Here is a 23010-nt window from a genome sequence, read left to right as displayed (position 1 = left end):
AGCTGGAATTATCTTTTAAGTTTAAGAATTTCGCCGGATGCAGTGGCTAACACCTGTAATCCCAGCACTTTGGGAGGCCAAGGCGGGTGGATTACCTGAGGTCGGGAGTTCGAGACCAGCCTGACTAACATGGAGAAACCCCATCTCTACTAGAAATACAAAATTAGCCGGGCGTGGTGGTGCATGCCTGTAATCCCAGCTACTGGAGAGGCTGAGGTAGGAGAATCACTGGAACCTGGGAGGTGGAGGTTGCGGTGAGCCGAGATGCGCCACTGCACTCCAGCCTGGGCAATAAGAGTGAAACTGTGTCTCAAAAAAAAAAAAAGAATTTCTACATGTTTTATTTAGATTTCCAGACATGCATATATGCAAGGCCCATGGAAATATAGATTGATTCATTTTCTAATTAAATGTTGAAAAAATGAGATTCAAGTACTGTAAGTGAAAGAAAAAGCAAGATGCAAGACAGTGTCTATACTTTGTAACCATTTGAACAAAGAGAAGGAAAAGTGTGTATATTTGTGCTTCATTCTATATTAATTAAAAAAAATCTTTGGAATAAATTAGATGAGACTACTAAAAGTTGTTACCAGTTAAAGGGCAGGGTTGGGACCCAGGCAGATAGAAGATAATGGTAGAAGAAGGATTTTGAATATATTTAGTTTTTTTTGATTTAAATGTATTTGCTGAAGTTTCAATATCATGGCAATTTTAAACACCTTTATTGATGTATAAGTGACACAATAAACTGTACACGTTCATACTATGTATACATTTTTAGACTTTTTTTGAACCATATGAATATATTACCTATTTAAAAATCTAAAGAAAGTATTTCAACTTTAGCAGCTGGCTAAATAAATAAATAGCAAAGCTGGTCTGCTCTGGATTTTGTTCTATGGACTTGAGCCTTTGTGGTTCATTGTAAAAATTTTTATTCCCCTTGACTTACAGAAATTCTGGGTAAGGTTAGCTTGGTGATGTTGCAAGCAAAATATTCTCTTGTCATCTTTCAAATCTTACCTAATGCAAAGGATTTTGAAAACAAAACAGTAACTACAGAGAAATTTTTAAAATTAGACTCATAGCCAGTGATGGAGATTTAACCAAAATTCTCTAACTGTAAATGAAAGAGATTAAGGCCGTTGTTACTTTACCCTCCATGATCCCTTGGCAGGGCTCTGCCTCTCACCTTACCCATTTAGCACTACAGAGAATTAGACCTTGGGCATGAAGTCCTACCAGGAGGACTCCAGCTGGCCTCAGTACAGCACTGAAAGAATGTAACTTCACCCTCACTTCACTTTTACCCCTATGCTTCACTTACATCCTCAGCTTAGAGTCACTTTGACCAGAGCCTTTCTTGGTCAGGGAAAGGGTCTTTTTGTATCTTTAACTAAGCTCTGATTCTCTGGGCAAGAATGACATTTTCTGCTCTGTAGAACTGTTTATTGTAACCTGTCTTTGGGTTTATGAGAATTGGCTGAGGGGAAGCAAAGATGAGAACTTTCTAATTCAACTTTTGCATGTTTGCTGACTTCTCCCTCCTTTTGTCCCTTGATCTGCTAACCCAGATAACTGCTTTGTCCCATCCGGATTTTATCTCTTTGAGAGGAGCCAATCAGACTCAGAGACCCAGTGCCATTGTTGGAATCAACTTGCTCTTGTTCTCGGATTTCCACTTTCTGTGCCACCTGGGTACCCTCATGGACAATTGGCATCATTCTTTCCCAGTCCAGTTCCATTATGGGAACAAGTACTTAGGGAAAACAGGGCAACCTAGTAGTAGAAGCCCTGGTTTGGGAATCAGACAGTCTGAATACAGGACCTTACATTGCCATGAACTCTGTCACTGAGCAGGCAGAACCTGATTCAGTGGTATGGCCTTGGTAGGTGCTTTGCAGAAGTTTATTAGTGGATTGACTAGGACAAATTCTCTCTTATAGTTCCTTCAGTTGAAAATAGAGATGACTTTTGTACTTCATTACCATAAAGCTATACTAAAAATAATACATTAATGAAAGTTGTTTCTTGGAAAATAAGAAATGGACATATAATGTATTAAATGGAGCTGGTTTGTAAAATATGGTGTGGTTGAGACAGTATCTCAGGTGCCTTCTAACTCCCTGTGTGTCAGCCTCTGTGAGAAAGGGCACAGTTTGGTTGCAGCTGTACTATAGGAGGATGGAATTACATCTGTTTTTATCTGTGAGTGATGTCTTTCAGATGCCAGATGCAAGCCAGCTTTGTTTGCCATTGGCATCTGTAGGGTATTTTTCCTCCTGTCTATGATGCATAGTTGCTTTTTTACTTACCAGCTTTCAATAAATTAGATAATTTTGTTCTCAGACCAAAATTTGAAGAGACGAGGCCACTATAATGTCTCCATTTTGTAGGTGAAGAAACTGTGGTTTAGAGAGGTTATGTGATTTGTCCAAGGTTGCATAAGTAAATGGCAAAGCTACATCTCTTTATATCATGCTCCCCCTTCTGTCTCCATGCTTTAGCTTCTAATTTGTAAGTACAAAATTAGGAAACATGACCTAAAGGTTTTTAAAGGCTCTGACATCCTGACCTGAAATCAGCTAATCAGATATTTATTTAGAATCTTAAATTGTTTTTGGAACAAGGAAGAATTTACCTACTATAATAATATATTGAGTATGTTATGTCCAGAGTACTGTAGAAGTAAGAAATATAATAAACTTTTGCAATCAAATATTTACCCTCTAGGCTGGGTGCGGTGGCTCATACCTGTAGTCCCAGCACTTTGGGAGGCTGAGACTGGTGGATTGCTTGAGCCCAGGAGTTTGAGACCAGCCTGGGCAACATGGCGAAACCCTGTCTCTACAAAAAGTACAAAAATTAGCTGGGTATGGTGGCGTGCGGCTGTAGTCCCAGCAACTTGGGAGGCTGAGGCAGGAGAATCACTTGAACCTGAGAGGCGGGGGTTGCAGTGAGCTGAGATTGTGCTACTGCACTCCAGCCTGGGTGACAGAGCAAGACCCTGTCTCAAAAAAAAAAAAAAATTTACCCTCTAGAAGTTCAGTGCCAGAAGTAGACATGTAGTTTTATGTAGTAGAGGATTTCATATAAGCAGAGATGGACCAGGGGAGATAGGAATCCGAGAGTATTGAAAGTCAAGGTGAAGTCCAAGCAATAAGCGCAAAACTTCAACTAGTGTTAATTAAAAAGTGATTGATTAAAGGAGTTTGGCAAGAAAGGGAAGCACTGGGTTCAGCTTTAAGGGCTCTGTATGTCTGGGTTGCCAACTTAGAGTTCCAGGTTAAGGGGTGAGATTTTTTTAAGACTAGGAGTTAGTGATTCTCTGAAGAATGAAGCAGGAAAAAGTGAAGGATAAGCTTACAGGGCCTTAAGCAACTTGGTGGTAGGGAGATGGCCTCTGGAAGGAGACATGCCAGGGCCATGGCTGTGAGCTTCAGCACTTCACAGGCCTAGCTCAGCAGCTGCTGTGACAAACTTATCAGTTGTTTTTGTCCTTCCTCTTCCTTAAAAGATAGCTGAAATTTATAGAAACTCCAGTTTTCCTGCATCTTCTCTCCTCCGTGAGGGCAATTTTAAAAGGCTGCTGTTTGCGCCCTGGTACTCGCGTGAGCTCACATGTGCACACATATACACACATATACACCTACCCATTCATCGCAGGAATTCTCAAGCCATTTCAGAAAATATTTTTTTTTTTGTCCTGGTAACACAGGATTGCTAACTTTGTCCTCAGCTGCCATTCTTTGTGGGGTTTCAGTAAATAAGCAAATAAAATATAGGAAAACTATTTGGAATAATAATACTTCAAGCAGCTTTTTGTAGCCCTTTTAATTCAATACTACAGGTCATTTAGTTCTGAGCCCTAGGTGATTATAATTCATGATATGTCTTGTTTTGTTTTCTTTGAGTTTTTACATTTTGAGGTAAAATGGAATTATCACTAGCACATTTCTCTGAAGCCATACCAATTTGTCCTTTTTATTTGTTTGTTCAAATGAAGCAGTGCATCAAGTATGGAATTAGATTAATGGAGTAAATATTATGAATCATACACTCTCTCTAATCTGACACTCTTTCTTCTTTTTTTGACCTCACGTTTTGTTTTCTGTCTTTCTCTCTCCGCGTAGGCTTTCAGTCCAGTGTAAAGCTGTTGGAGCGCGGGAGCAAAGGTAAAGAATGATGTAATGCGCTGGCTGCCCCAAAGCATCTTTTGTTGTGGAATGGTTATTCCAGTCATCTCTTTATGAATCAAATGTGAGGGGCTGCTTTGTGGACGGAGTCCTTTGCAAGAGCACATCAACGGGAAAGAGAAAGAGACATTCACTTGGAGGGCTCTTGCTGAAAATGGGTTTAACTCTCCTTTTGCCAGTCACCACCAGCCTGACCTCATACACTTTTAGTACAATGGAGTGGCTGAGCCTTTGAGCACACCACCATTACATCATCGTGGCAAATTAAAGAAGGAGGTGGGAAAAGAGGACTTATTGTTGTCATGGCCCATGAGATGATTGGAACTCAAATTGTTACTGAGAGGTTGGTGGCTCTGCTGGAAAGTGGAACGGAAAAAGTGCTGCTAATTGATAGCCGGCCATTTGTGGAATACAATACATCCCACATTTTGGAAGCCATTAATATCAACTGCTCCAAGCTTATGAAGCGAAGGTTGCAACAGGACAAAGTGTTAATTACAGAGCTCATCCAGCATTCAGCGAAACATAAGGTAAACGCTTTCCTTTTTGCCTTTTTAAAATAAATGGACACACTGAATGAGGAATAATTTTAATTGAAGCCTCCTCTTTAAGTAGAGAAAGTAATTTGAGGAAGTTTTGGTTGCTTTTTAAATTTTGGTGCCTTGTGGTACCTCAAAATAATTTATTGTCCATATTGTCACATTTAATAATATTTCTAAACTATGAAGGATTAACTTGCTTTAGTTTGGACAAGTGCTATATTTTCTTGTGGCTTGCTAAAATTATTTTATTAAACACTATTCTATATTATCTGCAAATTTACTGAAAGGAAAGTCATTCTTTTCAAGTTCTTTGGAAAGAAAGTAGGAACTAATTATTAGGGGTGCTTTTTATGTGTCATAACACATGTGGTAACATTGGTCAAGAGTTAATGATATCTTCAAGGGAAGTTATTCCGGGGTTACTAAAATGTTGTCTGTGTGGTGAGGAAGTTGGTTTTTTTCTTCACAAATACAAATGAGCTCATGTTTTAATTTAAATAAACAACTGATTTCTTTGTTAAGGTGTAAAAGTCATTTTAAAAAAAGTTTGTTTAGGTCCAGGGTTATGTTTATTTTGCATATTGTTTGGTTTATTATGAACTTTACCATTTTATAGTATAAAGGATTTAAAACCAGGGAGTCGTGAGATCACCTACACAGAAATAGCATCATTTTGGTTTTTAAGAGTTTTGTATGTGTCTATCTCGTAAACTGACATCTCATTTTTATTCAAATTATTAATTGAAAACAGGAAGCAATTATTCGCCTCAGCACTGGTAAACGTGAGATCTTAAGCAGTAGTTTGAGATTACTTTTCTCACCTTCTTCCTAACAAGCCTCATGTTTGCATTTCAGGTTGACATTGATTGCAGTCAGAAGGTTGTAGTTTACGATCAAAGCTCCCAAGATGTTGCCTCTCTCTCTTCAGACTGTTTTCTCACTGTACTTCTGGGTAAACTGGAGAAGAGCTTCAGCTCTGTTCACCTGCTTGCAGGTAAGGCTCCTGATGGAATTAAAAGGACTCAGAATCTTGTTGAGCTGTATGAGTAAGCATATTTCACTGTGAACTCAGTACAATAGATCATCCCAACTTTGCTGTGTAAAATGATTTATTTATAGCTTTTGATTGATGTCATTGTTCTATTTAACTTGAATACTATATCATTCTTCCACATGGGTCAGTGTATTTTTGACTTGGCTCAAGTGCCTCTTCGCTTGCTATTAACTGGTAGTGCCACATAGATTTGCACACCCATATGGATAGCTCAAAGCCAGCTGCTTCTCTCTGCCTTTTTCCATTCACCTGTGATGTAAGAACACCAAATGATGAACATCTCAGCTCCTGCTAGTTCCCACCCCTGTGGCAAGAACCAGACCAATATTACAGTGTCAAACTCTTACTTAACATTTATAGTTGGAGCGGACTCCAGAGATAAGCCTTATGGTCACCTTTCTGGGCATTATAAACAATGAAATAGGGGGAGAATGTGTGCACAATGTTTCTTCTGGTAATTAGGGGAACTGTTTTAAAAGTTACTTGCGTATTTTTATTTGTTTTATAATTAAAAAAAAGCCTCAACGTAGAAATGCTAAGCAACCAGATGATCTTATAAAGTGTGTGGGAAGGACCAAATATTCTATATCTGTCCTGGAGGACGGCATCGTAGGAGTTAATCCCATCAAATTCCAAAGAAGGCTGTTCATCCTTTGCTTCTTGTTTTGCAAATGAAAATCCTTTCCCTTGCCCTGTGGGCTCATAGAGCTGGGAATATAGTTTGACAACACACAATAACCTTAACATAAAGCTGCTGTATTGGGCGGATTCAGCTTCAGTGATAGGCAAGAGTGCTTTTAAACATTTGGTCTAAGAAAAACAAAACATTAAGATTAATTAGTTGTTGGTGTGTTAATCATTTTAAACTCTGGGCAGGTTTAGATAAGATTTCCATGTCTCCAGTTCTCTCTCACAAGCTTTTCCTCAGTTCTGTAAGAACAAGGATAGTTCATCTTTTTCAGATTATCTATCTGTACACCTTTCATTTATGCTGTGATTCCGTCTGATCTTTCAATTAGTGTTCTTAAGTGAAGCCAGCTTGTCTTAGAATGTAGTTTTCAGAAGTCTGTAACTGAGAATTATAATATTAGATTCTGTCTCTGTTGATAGACACATTCTTTTACTGGGAGTATGAGTGTGTTAAATGTAACAGCTATTATTAGCATTTCACTAAACTAATTGGGTGAGTTTAGGAACTCATTTCATGTTTCAGGTGGCCACTGTGTGAGGGACTTTACCTTGGAATCCTGTTAATGGGATCAGGGTTTTTCTTTCTTTTTTTTTTTTTTTTTTTTTTTTTGAGACAGAATTTTGCCCTGTCGCCCAGGCTGGAGTGCGGTGGTGTGACCTTGGCTTGCTGCAACCTCTGCTTCCCAGGTTCAAGCGATTCTCCTGCCTCAGCCTCCCAAGTAGCTGGGATTCTGAGCACCTGCCACCACGCCTGGCTAATTTTTGTATTTTAGTAGAGACTGGGTTTCACCATGTTGGCCAGTCTGGTCTCGAACTTTGACCTCAGGTGATCTGCCTGCCTCGGCCTCCCAAAGTGCTGGGATTACAGGCATGAGCCACCACACCCAGCCAGAGTTTTTCTTAAAGAAGCAATATGCCAAGATGTGCTTCGTGACAGAGTGGTTATCCCACCGTGTTCTTGTTTGAGATACTTTTACTCTATGGGGAGACCTTACTCAACATCTCGGTCAAGTAGACAGCCCCCCAGAGGAGTGAGCTCACATTGAGTTTCTAGCACAGGTGCTTTAGCTACTTGTACCCTTTACTCCTTTACCAAAGAGCATTCCTTTGTTACCTGGGAAGGTTCTTAATCTATCCTGTGTAGCCTTGGGAGGGGCATTCACCGGGCAATAAGGAAGAAACAGGACTGCCTGATTAGCTATGTCAACTCTAGGGACACGTGGTGTGACACACTGAGTCAGAACACCCTGACATCCCTGTTTCAAACAGGAAGTGTTTCTTAGGCCTAACGGCAAGTCCATGGAGGCAGCACCAGGAGCCATATTAAATGTATTAGTAGCACCATATCTTCACCCATACCTCCAGAATCCTGTGTTTCTATTAGCTTAGGAGGTGACTTCAGAGTCTGAATTGCTTGTTTGGGAATTTCTGAGCAGCTGGATTTCTTGTGACACCTAAGAGAGGGTTCTAGATGATTAGAAGCCTTCCCAATCATCCAAAAGCAATTGGGGATTCTCTTGGTTAGTGAATTTTTTCATCAGGGTAGGTAGATAATTGGGGTAAGTGGATAACAGTATTGGAGAAGGTTTGGCCATCAATTCTTGGGAAACTGTTTTATTGCAAAGGTCCAGCTGCTCAGAGGACAAGCCAGGGATGTGGGACAGAAGGACATATTGACAAAAGTTTCTTAAATATTTTGGTTGGGGAGAAATAACTGAAAAGCACCCTAGTTTCTCACAGGGGCTACTGTAAGTTACAAGGTCACTGGAGACAATTTTCACTACAAACTGCCCCTGTGACTTTCAACAGTTGGAGATTGTTGTCAGTCTCGTTTGGACATGGTAATAGAAAGACAAAGTGGTTTCTTGGAATAATTTTTCCATCGGTTTAGAACTTTCAGCCACCTTGAGAAAAGAAAGCATCAGATATGTGAGATGGTTTTTATGGTCATTAGCTATGGCAGTGAGGAATTGTGGCCCCACGTCTACTCATACTCTCAGGGCTACCTTACCCACAGAAGAATGACTGTGAATAAGGAGAACAAGAGGACTCCCAAGAAATTGATAGCAGTATCTTAATGAGCTCTTTTCCTTCAAACAAGAGGAGACTGACACTTACCTGGAGGATCTACTTACATGGTCATAACAAATGAAGGATTACTGAAGGAGAAGGAAGTGGGATTTGGGGACCCTCTACAGGAATGCAGTGGGCTTAGTTTTTTAATATGGACCAGGTCTTGTTTACCTTTGTGTTCCCGCAAGGCCTAGCCCTTCTTAAGTTTTCAGTAAATATTTTGATATTAGCTTACCTGAAGGTTTTATATTGTTTATATTTCCTATGATTTATCAGTCTAGAATATAAGCATATTAAGCAGTGATGAAGTCTGAAAGTAGAGAAAACTTCAGATTGTTTCAAAATAAGTGATTTGGAAGGTGTATTTATTCTGATAAAGCAAATATATAGCTGCGATGGGAAAATATCTAATATGAAACTTTCTTCATCCATATAAGCAGATGTGAAGATGGTATTAAAATCTGATGAAAATGCTGCTGTAGTGAAACAGTGCTAATTTTCTGTAGTCCTTAAATACTGATATTTGATAAAGAGCTAACAACCCTAGAAATCTAGCTCCACTCATAGGAATATACAAGTCCTTGAATTCATGTTAATTGAGAACAGTCAGAATAATTATTGTATTTTTAAAAATGTAAATGTAAATTGATTGCTCTATTTAGTCATTAGTAAATAACCTACTAACCAAATCAAACTAAGCCATAGCATTGTTTCACTCCCAGTGGATTAAAGGGTTTAATATCAGTAGCAGCTGGGTGTGGTGGTGCACCCCTGTATTTCCAGCTACTTGGGAAGCTGAGGTGGGAGGATTGTTTGAGCCCAGGAGTTCGAGGTTACAGTGAGCTGTGATTGCAACACTGCACTACAGTCTGGGTGACAGAGAGCCTGTCTCTAAAAAAACAAAACACAAAATTATCAGTAGCAATCTCATCTTAAAAAAAAAAAAATTTGGATGCCTTAGAAAGTTCTCCATTACTGCCCGGCCATGGTGGCTCACACCTGTAATCCCAGAACTTTGGGAGGCCAAGGTGGGTGGATCACCTGAGGTCAGGAGTTCGAGACCAGCCTGGCCAACATGGTAAAACCCCATCTCTACTAAAAATGTAAAAATTAGCCGGGCATGGTGGCATCTGCCTGTAGTCTCAGCTACTCAGGAGGCTGAGGCAGGAGAATTGCTTGAACCCGGGAGGCAGAGGTTGCAGTGAGCCAAGATCGCATCACTGCACCCTAGCGTAGGCAACAGAGTGAGACTCTGTCTCAAAAAGAAAAAAAAAGTTCTCTATTACCATTAATGGGTAGGTAATGGCAAACCATTGTTTCCTTTTTTTTTCAATTTTGAAGTCAGGTTATTGATTAAGTACAATTTAAAGACCTGCGTATCTTCCCCACAACCCCCTTTGAAATTAAGACTTAAGAATTCATATTGGCCAGGTGCGGTGGCTCACACCTGTAATCCCAGCACTTTGGGAGGCTGAGGCGGGCGGATCACCTGAGGTTGGGAGTTCGTAACCAGCCTAACCAATATGGAGAAACCCTGTCTCTACTAAAAAATACAAAATTAGCCAGGCGTGGTGGCGCATGCCTGTAATCCTAGCTACTCAGGAGGCTGAGGCAGGAGAATTGCTTGAACCTGGGAGGTAGAGGTTGCGGTGAGCCGAGATCACACCATTGCACTTCAGCCTGGGCAACAAGAATGAAACTCCATCTCAAAAAAAAAGCATATTAATAGAGTAAAAAAATGGGTGTAACATAAATGTATCACAATAATGATTTTATAACCTAGGATGGGCTTTTGGAAGGGAAAAATGCTGTAATTCCTATTTGGCTAAAAAAATTACTGGGTTTCTCATAATTTGAAAAGAATCTAATTCTATTGAGAATATTTCAGGAAAGTTTATATAATTAAGTATATTAAATAATTAGAATTATAGGAAAATATTGGCAGAATAAACTATATATTTTTTCTTTTTAATAAAGTCCTTTGTGTCTGATAAACTATATTTTGAACTTGTAATGAGAAGTCATAAACGCAGAGAAGACCAACTTCCTGGGAGCAATAGGTAATCTGGGTATAGAAATTATACAAGGTGCCAGGCATGGTGGCTTATGCCTGTAATCCCAACACTTTAGGAGGCTGAGGCAGGAGGATCACTTGAGCTCAGGAGTTTGAGACCTGCCTGGCCAACAGAGAGAGACCTCATCTGTACTAGAAATTTAAAAAATTAGCCGGGCGCGGTGGTATCATACCTATAGTCCCAGCTACTTGGAAGGCTTACTTGATCCCAGGAGTTTGAGGTTGCAGCGAGCCGTGATTGTGCCAGCCTGGGCGACAGAGCAAGACCCTGTCTCCAAAAGAAGAAAAAAGAAATTACACAAGGTAGAGCTAGAGAGAGGTAGTGCCATGCTCTATGCCATGTGCCGGGCCTGTTCTTGTTTTTTCTCCTGCAGATGTAAGATTTAAGATTGAGGGGAAGGGGAGAGATGGGGATTGGAGAATCCAAAAAAGGAACCATTTTCAAGGGTTGGTAATACCTTTCGTGTTACTGCTAAACTTTAGATATCGACTAAAGAAAAAGGATCAGAAAAGAGCAGGAGGAAGAAAAACTAGGTCCTAGTGGTAAAGGTATTACCTGAGCACAGGCTCTGTATCTGCATCTGCAGAAGGTTTCAGGGTCTTCTGATCAACTCAGTGCCATGCCCACACCCATTCCCTGGGTGATCTAACATCTGCATTGAGGAAATTCCTTTAAGCTGGAAAGAACAATGGACTAGGGGTCAAAGCTGTAGCCTGTGTTTTCTGTGTGTGTGTCTCTGCTCCTTATGGCAACTTTGGATAAGTCATTTAACCTGAATTATCTTGTATTTTTTCAGCTCCTAAAAAGAGATAATAACGCTTGCCTTATTATGAGGATTGTATTAGACAATGGATGTGAAATTTCTGTATCAATAGTCTAAAAGACTATCCTTCAAAAAAAAATAAGAAACTTACCAGTATGAGTTTGAAAACCCAAAAAATCAGTTGCCAACATTGATTTATTGAGCAACTTTTTTGGTGTTTTCAACCACCTGCAGAAAACTAGTTCTCTGAAAAATAAACTTGTTTCTTCGCTTTTACTTATTCACTATGTATCAGTTTATTCTACTTGTCTATTTCTAAGAGCGCCAGATTAGAAGTAAATATATGTGAAAAAAAGGAAAACTATTGAATTTGGGCTTCTATTTTATGCTGACATACGGAAAAGACAGTAAATGGGTTAATTTAGTAGAAATAAAGATCAACCTGCATGTGAAAAATGCTGTTCTACTATGTCCTTCTCTTTCCCCAGTACAGCCTGAGTAAAAGCAAAAGGGCTCTACCAGGCTTATTAATTCCACAGCACTCCCTTCTGTCCAGTGATGCGGCACAGAATAACCCTACAGCGATTGCGGGAGAAAACCATAAATGAACCACAGACTTCAGCCCTTTCATTTACAAATGAGGAAAATAACAGAGCTGCTGAGTGACTCTCCCAAGCTCTTGCTGCCCAAGGCCCACATCCACAAGTAATTCCAGAGTCTTCTGGAATTTTGTCAGGAGGCTAGATTGGGAATCAAGGGTGCCCATTTCAGATCAGGCTTATTCTGAAAGGCTCTTTTTGTAATAGCTCTTTCTCAGTCTTTTTGAGAATTTCCGTCATATTCTTCATACTTTATAGAATATAGCAATCTATAAAAATATACTGTATATAAATTTTTTTAAAGCATTAAACTATGTTAGCCAGAAGAGATCATCAAGTAAAAGTCTACTCTGTTTTATGCTGGTGTATAGCTGTGAATAAGGATAGAAGATACCATTTATTAAGAACACAGCAAAGGTCTTCGATTAATGTTTGCTATGGTTAAAGGCCAAATACTCATTTCTTCATTTTGAGTTGAACTTAACTATTGTAGTTAGACCTACGAGTGAACAAAAATGTATTAGACTCTACACATTTTCAATTTAATAAGGATCTAGATTCTGATGACAGTTCTGTGTAACAAATGTATACTTTTGGTTTAATAGAATTGATTACTGTCCTTCCTCATGGAGGTGTAATAGAACCTGATCTTCCTGGTTATGGATTTTGCTCTTTGTGCTATTACCATAAATTCTGTTATCTAGTTTGGTGTTTCTTCTCCTTTGTCTGGAGAAGGGAAATCTTCAGTAATTCCATTTTGAATCCTGTAGAATTTGGTAAATGAGATTGAAATTAATGGATTTCAGTAAAAGTATGCCAATTATTAAGGAACTGGCTGCTCTTGGGTCTAAAAAACTACAGTGACTGAGAGTCACTGAAAACAGACTAAAAATAGATGCTGTATGCACACATACACACACAATGGAATATTCAGCCTTAAAAAAGAAGGAAATCCTACCATTTTGCAACAATACGGGTGAACCTGGAGGACATTATGCTAATTGAAATAAGCCAGACACAGAAAGACAAATACTGCATGGTATCACGTGGATCTAAAAGAGTCAAACTCATAAAAACAGTAGAACGGTGGTTACCAGGGGCTGGAGGGCTGGGGTAATGGGGAGATGCTGCTTAAAGAGTACAGACTTTCAGTTATATGATGAGTAAGTTCTAGAGACCTATTGTACAGCATGGTGACTATGGTTGACAATAAACGTATCATATACTTCAAATTTGCTGAAAGAGTAGATCTTAAGTGTTCTCACCACAACAAAAAGAGCATGGCTATGTGAGGTAAGGTAGTCATTCCAAGTGTATATGTATATCACATCATCATGCTGTACACCTTAAATAGATAAAATTTTTGTTTGTTAATCATACTTCAGTAAAGCTGGGGAAAAAGGTACTGTTTGCTCACTGGCTGCTGTGTATTTCTGGCTCTGTTTCTGAGTCTCAGTTGGCATGAATTCGTCTAAATTGGATCATCTTTTCTCCGATTGCTATCTGCCAGTGTGGAAAGTCAGTCATGTCTCTTCCCAGCTACCAGTGGCTAAGACACATGCTTGAGATTGTCTTTTGAAACAAACAGACTAGAGAGCCAACTAAAGCTTAAAGATAGTCCTTTGGTTCCCCATCCTGATATTGTGCACAAACCAAACAAAAGCATCCCAGATGACAACAGTGACATCAATCTTCCCTTGCCCCAGGTGGGGCAGCTGTGTAGTCTAGAGAAACACCAGGTCCAGCATATTCTTCAGCCCTTTAACTCACTCAGCCTCTCAATATTTGATGGGTGCCTCCATGGCTGTGCCTTGGACTGGGCTCTCGGGGGTGAAGATATTGGAAAAGCAAAAGGCTTGCCCCTGCCTTTGAGAATTTAGTGGTTAATTTGGGGAAATGCACCTAAAGTGGATGAAAGAAAGAGAAGTATATGATCATTTGCTAAAATGTATGATACAGTGATAAGGGATGATTCAGAGTAGTCTGCAGAAGTAGGGAAGACTTGATTAGGGCAATGGAATTTTAATCAAACCTTGAAAGATGAGTAAGATTTGGGTAGGGAGGGTTCTGCGCATTCTGAGGGGGAAAGAGAACATGATTAAAAATGTCAGGAATGAACATAGATTTGGAGGGGCATTGAGGAGACCAGAGTGGATTTTTTGTGAAGGAGAGAAATGGGAATTGAGAGGACATGAGATCAAATTATGTAAGCTCTTTAAATCAGAAGGAAGAATTTGTACTTTAAGATATGGGTATTGTGAGCTATTGGAGATATGGCTGCAATACCTGTCATCTCTTAGTCACCAGATCTTTCTTCCAACCTCTTGGGTCTGTCTGGTTTTCTGGTCTTCTGCTACCATGAAGTCAATTGAATGTTATTCCTCCCCCAGGTTGCTCCAGGAGCCTCTTAACTGATCTGTTCACATGCTCTGTCTTGCCACCTTCCAATCCATTGCTCACACTGCAGCCAAAGTTACATTTTTATTTTGTGTTTTTAAACTAATTCAGATTACATCACTTCCCAGTTTAATATGCATCAATAATATGCAGTGCTCTTAAGATAAATTACAAAATTTTTAACTGATTCACAAGGCCCTGCAGTGGCGGGCTTCTGCCTACCTTGCTAACTTCATCCAGTGCCACTTTAAGTCCTCAGTTGTTGTTTTGCCTCAGCTCCTTAGGCCTCCTCCCTGTTGCTCTAAACCTACGACATCATGCGCCCTGGGCCTTCACAGAGGCTCTCTCCTCTGCCCTGGGCTCTTCTCTCTGCTATTTACCTAGTTGTTTTCCTGCTAGATTCAATGTGGTTGTCAAGCCTTCCCTAGCTACCAGGCATAGTTGGTTTCCATATGCCTTTGGCCACTTACCATAATTAGTTAATTATTCATCTAATTATTTGGTTAAAGTTTATCCCATAAAACTGTCAACTCCAGAGAAGGCTCTCTGTCTTGGTCACCACTGTTCCATTACCTAGCACTATGTCAGACTCATAGTAGGTGCTATTAAGTGTTTTTTGAACTTATGTGTGAAACGCAGTTATCGCTTTCTCCCTCACTGCTTTATGACGTCTCTTGACAAAATGTGTAGTTGGCCAAAGAGGAGGACTGTACACAGAGTGGAATATACAGAAGTGGTCTTAGGGGAGAGCCTGTGGCTAGATGGCTTAGAAAGCTTTGCGCTTCACATGGATAGCCTGAGAAGTGAGCTGTATAGTGTGATTCATGGACAGTTTACAAGTTAGTCAGATTTTATTCTTGAATCATTCTCCAGACACTAGACTTGTATTCCTTTTTCCTCTTGACTCATCAGGTTTCCCCTATGGATAATCTCATTTCATTATCCATTTTGATGATGATTATAGACATGTCCAGCAGCCACACCATCCTCATCTGGGGTATAATCGTAGTTGGTGTCTCATTGGTTTCCTATGGGATGTGCCCTGATTCCCTGAGCCATGGAGATGTATTACGGGACTCTCCACACCGGTGTGGAGTCCTGCGCCATTTAGGGGCATCAGAAAAAATTTTCTTTCCCTTTTATGTAAAGTCCTGTGGATACGGCAGAATCATAGTAAGAATTCAGTGTTGCTTTTGGATAACCAAAGTGACACTCGTCAATTTTATCTTTTTTCCTGTAGTAGAAGAAAAAATGTTTTTTTCTTGGCCTGTGCCTCCTCACTCACCCTGAGAGTCTTCTGGGGCATTGTGGTCTAGGAATAGGAAGCAGATTTTGTGCCCCCACCCACACCAACTAGCTTTTGGCTTTGAATGGAATCAGGAAATCCTTCGGAACACCAAAAATATACAAGACTTATGTCCATCAACAGCTATTCATTGTAACAAGGAAGGATTCAATAAACATTTATTGAATTCTAATTATGTGCCAGGCACTATGCTAAATGCTGAGGTAATTACAAAGAATTATGGATAATTCTTATCCATAAGCAGCTCACAATAGCTGGAGAAGTAAGTAAGACGGGTCACAACACATACACAGTTATTTCACAGTTACTAGGTCAGTGGTAGATACTGCCAAATGATTGGTATAAATTTTATAGAGCCTCTAAGCTGGACCATGTCTAGATATGCTGCTCAAGGAAGTTGTTTTTTTTTTTTTTTTTTTTCCTTTAAACGCAACAGAATTAGGGAAGATAGTATCATGAAACTTTTGTCTTAGTGGTGAGTATGTGTAGGTGTTCAGAGGGTTTGAGTGTAAAATGTATTTTGTTGATCATGGTAAAAAATTTTGGGACCATACTGCTATAGAAGAGGTGTAACTTGTGCTTGCCTGTGGTTTAGAAGGAAGTACAAAATGGATTGGAAGGGTTGACTTTTCAAAAGCCTAAAGGCGGGAAAGCACAGATGTGTTAGGAAAATAGTAGGGAGACTCTGTGACTCTGGCTCTCCTACCTACAGAGCTTGTTAATTCTGTTCAGCCAAGTGGTAGATTCTGGCTGTATTCCTTTTGATTGGTTATTCTGGTTGCAGTCTTTAGAACAATCTTTGTTTCAGGACGTTTAAGAGGAGTTTTTCTGGGCATAGTTATGTATTGCCAATTTAAAAGATCAGCAAAATAGTTACCAGTCTACATCTTCTGAGAACTATTCCTTCTTGAATAACACATCTGGATGTTGCTGATTGAGTTGATTTAAATATTATCCTGAGTTATAAGATCTGGACATTCTGAGTCATAAGAAATTATAAGTTGCATAATTTTAGTGTTTAGTGATTTGTCTGCTGGTGCTTTGAAAATTTTTCATTCATTTGTTGTGTATGTCATAACTGTTGTGTATGTCATAACTGTTGCATATGTCATAATACCAAAATTAGATAGAATTTCCCATTTCCCAACTGTGTCACGTGATAGGGTTGTTTAATATAGGGCGAGCTCTTTTGGAGGTGTCATTTATGGGATAAGTTTTGTGAGATGTAGGCTACTTGTCAGCCTTCCTGAAAGAGAAATGCATATCTATCCACTCTCCTCTCGGTCTGTGCTCCAGTAGATGGGGGTGGATGGAATAAGAGCTTTAAATTAATGCTTTAGATCATTTGGGATTTTTCTCTTTAGTACGGCTCAATTGGAGAGTTGGCTATATGGGAAAAGGTGGAATGCTGCTAATGTTGGGGAAAACATGCTATGCTCTCTACCTTCCTAGGAGTAATTTACCAAACCTTTGTGGCTTGGCTTATCCAGACCAAAGTATCTACATTGAAACATTAGTTACATATTTTGTTTGCTTTCTTTAGGGGTATGAAATTATGTTGCTTTTTTTTTTTTCTTTTCTTCAACTAGTTTCAACTCTCCATGTTTACTGTCTGCTGATCCCGAAAGAATTGTGACCATACTTTAGTCTGTTTTTGAGTGTCTAGAGAACAAAGTTGCCTAAATCAGACATGTCAGACTGAGGCATAACAGAATTACTCTTAAGAGCAATTAAAGTACTTTACTGCAAAATAAACATTTTCAGTATTTTCCATTTTTAATGTTAGAGTTGTCTCCTTTGTGTGATGGTAAAGCAACAGATTTTCTTTCCAGTATGGAGAGAAGAGAGAACTGTCCTCTACAGGTGAAGGTGTACTCTAGTTTTTCACATATATTCTAAAATAAGCAAATGAAAGGATTGTGTTTATGTTACAAAAAGGGAGTTTTGTTTTACAAAAGAATTAAACTACTTGAGAACTACAAAAGAATTTAACGGCTGGGCACGGTGGCTCATGCCTGTAATCCCAGCGCTTTGGGAGGCCGAGGTGGGCTGATCACCTGAGGTTGGGAGTTCGAGACCAGCCTGACCAACATGGAGAAACCCCGTGTTTACTAACAATACAAAATTAGCCGGGCATGATGGCGCATGCCTGTGATCCCAGCTACTCGGGAGGCTGAGGCAGGAGAATTGCTTGAACCTGGGAGGTGGAGGTTGCGGTGAGCGGAGATCGCACCATTGCACTCCAACCTGGGCAACAAGAGTGAAACTCCATCTCCAAAAAACAACAACAACAAGAATTTAACTGCATAGTTCAAAAACTGTGAAACCATATGAACTATATGCAGATGATTTAAAATACAAAAGTTAAATTTGCATATGACTTTTTAGGAAAATGTCTTCCATAAAGTAGAGCTTTATATCAATATTATTTCTTTGTATAACCATGGAATCCATTCACAATATAGGGTGGGAGGGCAGTTCTCTTTGATTCTGCCTTCCTTGAAGGCGGCTCTGTCAGTTGATAAATCCCTAGTGACTTGCTCCCTGTTTAAATGAAGGCATGAGTGGAAAGGCCCTCTGTCTCTCCCTGCAGGAAACCATCTTTAAAGTCATGGAACTGCTAAAAGGAGAGGGATCTATTTTTAGAACTTTGGCCTTAAAAACATTTTAAGAATATCAGTAAGCCACAGTAAAGTGCTACTTTTGTTTATTATGTAAACATACTTTCATTTTAAGAAAATACTGTGATTTATAACTGATTGCATGGGTGAGAGGGAAGAGAAAAGAGTGACTAATTGGAATTGTTTAGTAGAGTTGTTATATGTATTTTATTTTACCTGGCAGATTTTTCCCCCCTAAAATGGAATGGTGGTTCACGTTTGCTTTTACAGAAAATCATATTTATAATTGGAATTGTGAAGGAGGTGATCTTAAGGGAAGATGTTTTCATGGCTGAATTAGGAGGTGTTATCTAAATGAGGAATGCCTTAGAAGCTGTACCAGATGTTTTCTGTGTCGGAAGTAGTGTCTATGTTTTTATTTGTAAACATGCATTCTTTTGGTTGGATTTATGGAAGGCTAACAGAAACATGGGTTTTAGCATTGCGGTCTGGCTGCTTGTGCATCTACAGCTGTAGAGGCCAAGACGCTTCTCTGCCTGCAGGGACTGCCCATCCCTGTTTCTCAGCAGGCTGGAAATGTCTGTGTATTTGTCTTCCTTCCTCTTAGCACAGATACTTCCAGAGTAGGGGGCCACAGTCATTCTTAGGTTCAGGTCCATGTTAGGGAAACACATGTGGGTTACTATGACTTTGTTTTCTGCATTCCCAGATGATAAACAGCATAAAATTAGGAATAGGAGAAACTTGGCAAGATTGGACAGTGAGTCAAGTCTTTAGACAACTTTAAAAAATAGGCGCAAATTTTTTCAAGAAGCTTATCAGTTTTTCGGTACTGCTTTTCACAGTAAATAGCGGATAACGGACTGATGTTATGTCTTGTAATGGAATCTAGCTTGGAGTCCCTGGGACAACAAAGTTATGATGAGGGCAGATAAGAGGACGCTTCATTCTGTGTCTCCATTAGCCATTTGGAGCAGAACGTTTGCATAAATGAACTTTTCTTCTGAAGTGGATCTTGTTTGTAAGAGAACTTACGAAAGGAAGAGGGACATTTTAAGCATCTTTCAAAACTGAGTTGCTGGTGAGGCCACAGATAGTTTTTAGAGGTCCAAGGGAAATCAGGCAGTTGTCTCATCTGTTGTTAATTAATGAAACGAAACTGGAGTCACTAGAGTGCAGCAGTGAATGAAAGGTCAGTGAATGGAAAAAACTGTCAATGAAGGAGGATGTCAGCAGAGTGGAACATTGTCATAGATAAAGATCAGTGAAAATGTACTCTGGCTGAGGTAGTGTTTTCTGGAAGTGACTGGGAGCCAGTCTGGGACATTTCAAGCCAAACTGAGCACTAAATGAATGTTCTGATTGCAGCTAAATCTGTTAAATATTTTTAAATATTTGTTTGAGTTTGTTCTAGATATCAGTTGAGAAAGATTTGTGAAAAAGAGGCTTCTTTTTGTTTTATAATGTGTTTTACAGTGTAGTGTTGTTTTGTTTGGCTCTTTTGTTTTGAAGCTGATCAATGGTTTCTTTCTCTCCTTTCTGTTCTCTGTCTTAGAACTTTCTAGAGCCACACTTACTTTTGAGGTCCACTGAAATCAAAGTGATCTAGGATCACTGTACCAATTAACGATAGAACTGGACCTCGAACAGCCTGGCTGATGGCTCAGTTTATGATTATTGCAGAATTGCATCTCCTCTGAAAGTTGTTCTGTGGGGGGTGACCTGACAGCCAAGCTCTGCTACCAACTTGTAAATGGTGGTCATGAACAAACCAGTGACCATATTTACATTTCAACCAGTTCATCTGTAAACTTTGTTATTGGTGTCATGTGAAATTGCCTTTAAAGAGATTCTCCTTTCTCTGGTCTTGTCAGATCTTCTTTCTTCTCCCTCATTGAAGCCTTTGAGCGATATAGCTTTGGGGAAACAAGGCTCTTCCATCAGTTTTGGAGAGGACCATGGCCTTTTTAGCCTGGTCACAGCTGGGGAGGCCAGGACCCCATGAATATCATCAGCAAGGCTGTCCCTGCATCCAAGGGAGAGTTGAAAGTAATTCCACAGGATTTAGAAAAGTAGACTTATAACCTGGCTCTTCCGGTTATTATATTATGTGATTCTGAGCCTTATCTATAAATGGGATTAGTAGTAACACCTATCTCATAGGGCAGCTGTAAGAGTGTATAAATACCTGTAGAGTGCTTAGAGCAATGTTTGTCACGCAGTAAGTGTTCAGTACATTCTAGGATTACATACATTATTTATAAAAATAATCATTTAAAAGGTTCAAATGAAATTCAAGTGGTGTTTCCTTGGATTCTCTGTTTTCTCTTTGAGAACATTTATTGGAATATTGTTTTGTTGGATGTATGTATGTATTTTTTTGAGACAGGGTCTCACTTTGTCACCCAGGCTGGAGTGCAGTGGTGCGATCACAGCTCACTGCATCATCAACCTCCTGGGCTCAAACAGTCCTCCCACCTCAGCCTCCCAAGTAGCTGGAACTACAGGAATATTCCACCATGCCTGGCTAATTTTTTCTTTTCTTTTTTTTTTTTTTAACAGAGATTGGGTTTCTCCATGTTGCCCAAGCCGTTTTGTTGAATTTAAATGACAACCATTCCAGGAACTGTTTTAGAGCCAGAATAGAAAAATATATGAAGACAGTTCTTTAGAGAAACACCAGAACTGGCAGGGCGCAGTGGCTCATGCCTGTAAACCCAGCACTGTGGGAGGCCAAGGTGGGTAGATCACTTGAGCCTAGGAGTTTGAGACCAGCCTGGGCAACATAGGAAGGACCCTGTCTCTACAAAAATACAAAAATTAGCTGGGCGTGGTGGTGTTCACCTGTAGCCCTGGCTACTCGGGAAGCTGAGGTGGGAGGATCACTTGAGCCTGGGAGGCAGAGGTTGCAGTGAGCTGAGATCATGCCACTCCAGCCTAGGCAACAGAGTGAGACCCTGTCTTTAAAAAAAAAAGAGAAACACCAGAACTACATGTTAATAGACACCACGTTAAAATTTAACATCATACAATTTAATTGTAATTAAAATAGTGCCTGAGAGTTGTTAGGTTGGGTAGGTGTAAGAAAAGCAAAGAATGATGAGAATCTTTAACATTTATTGTTACAAGAACTACCTTGGGGAAAAAACTCACTTAAATAATGACTGTTATTCAATTAGAGAGACTGAAAAGGAACAAAACACGAATAGAAACAAAAGCATAAATTCTAAACAGTGGGCACTTATATACCAATATTGGCTGACCCCCTTTTTTTGAGATTGTCTGTGGGTTGTACTTGTAAGTACAGGAGTTCTGATTGACTCCATTTCAGTAGTTGCTTTGACCCTAGCGTAGCATTTCGTAAGTGTGAATTCTACTAGCTATTAATATATTTTAGGGGGAATTCCATGGTCAGATAAGTTTGGGGAAACTTACTAGACTTCAATAAATGAAACCAGTTTCTTTGAAAATACTTTTTAGAACCTTTAATAAGTTAATATGTGCTGTGACTCTGCCAGGGAGCTAGGATATACAATATTTCTCTCACTTTTTAGACCGTTATCCTATCTGTCAGCTTCTTGCAGGACGCTAGTGCTCTGGGGCACACTTTGGGAAGTTAACCTTACAGGCATTCCTTTTTCCACTTTTTGTCTCAGATGAATACTAAGGAGGTGTAGCTAAACAGCCGCAGCTCAAAGGTGGAGGAAGGCCCCACAGATGGCGCTAGATACTGAATGTTTGATCACCATAACAAAAAAACAGGGAGGCCGAGGTGGGCAGATCACCTGAGGTCAGGAGTTCATGACCAGCCTGGCCAACTTGATGAAACCCTGTCTCTACTAAAAATAAAAAATTAGCCAAATGTGGTGGCATGCGCCTGTAGTCCCAGCTACTCTGGAGGCTGAGGCAGGAGAATCGCTTGAACCCGGGAAGCGGAGGTTGCAGTGAGCCAAGATCGCGCCACTGCACTCTAGCCTGGGCAACAGAGTGAGACTCTGTTTCAAAAAAAAAAAAAAAAAGCAATAACCAGTGATACCTCCTGAGTGCCTTACTATACGCCAGGCACAAAATACTTTTGATATACTAACTAATTATCTCAACAACTCTGTGAGATAGGTGTGATCATTATCCTCATTTTATAGATGAGGAAACTTAAGAGTAGGAGGGCTTAAGTAACTTGACAAATCAGACAACTAGAAAGTGGTAAAGCCAGGACAGGAACTCAGGTACAAGGGCTTGTGTTCTTACTTCCTCTGCTGTATGATCATGGGGCTTGCCCACATGTGTATGCTGTATGTACTGTGGCTTCTACGTGTGCATGCATGGGGCGGTGTGAGGGTGGTATTCTTGGACAAGAGAACGGCATGGAAATGTGAAATAACAGTGAGTTTTATGTGGCTGGAGGTCATCATTGGAAACGGTAAGAAATGAAACTGGAGGCCAAGGCAGGTGGATCACCTGAGGTCAGGAGTTCCAGACCAGCCTGACCAACATGGAGAAACCCCGTCTCTACTAAAAATACAAAATTAGCCGAGGGTGGTGGTGCATACCTGTAGTCCCAGCTACTCGGGAAACTGAGGCAGGAGAATCTCTTGAACTCGGGAGGCGGAGATTGCAGTGAGCTGAGATCACGCCATTGCACTCCAGCCTGGGCAACAAGAGCAAAACTTCGTCTCAAAAAAAAAAAAAAAGAA

The 23010-nt window shown here is 40.0% G+C and overlaps 1 protein-coding gene and 1 long non-coding RNA gene across 3 annotated transcripts in view; one reads left to right on the top strand and one right to left on the bottom strand.

Moving 5' to 3' along the window:
* Positions 1-23010, top strand: part of DUSP16 (dual specificity phosphatase 16) — an 89099-nt gene that overhangs the window by 36903 nt on the left and 29186 nt on the right. For both annotated transcript variants that reach the window (XM_031016646.2, XM_055358692.2), the window contains exons 2-3: positions 4134-4726; positions 5594-5732. In XM_031016646.2, the coding sequence (XP_030872506.2) occupies positions 4499-4726; positions 5594-5732 (367 nt within the window). In that variant the 5' untranslated portion in view covers positions 4134-4498. The remainder of the gene's footprint in view (positions 1-4133; positions 4727-5593; positions 5733-23010) is intronic.
* LOC129525949 (uncharacterized) lies at positions 13374-16827 on the bottom strand. The gene is made up of 3 exons (XR_008670525.1): positions 16573-16827; positions 14279-14453; positions 13374-13894 (listed from the first exon to the last, which is right to left on the bottom strand). It is a non-coding gene; the product is annotated as an uncharacterized lncRNA (long non-coding RNA).

Source organism: Gorilla gorilla, chromosome 10, assembly GCF_029281585.2.
Source record: "Gorilla gorilla gorilla isolate KB3781 chromosome 10, NHGRI_mGorGor1-v2.1_pri, whole genome shotgun sequence".
In the NCBI taxonomy this organism is placed as follows: Eukaryota; Metazoa; Chordata; class Mammalia; order Primates; family Hominidae; genus Gorilla; species Gorilla gorilla.
The sequence above is the reverse complement of the archived record's forward strand: the minus strand, read 5'-3'. Positions and strand labels throughout refer to the sequence as shown.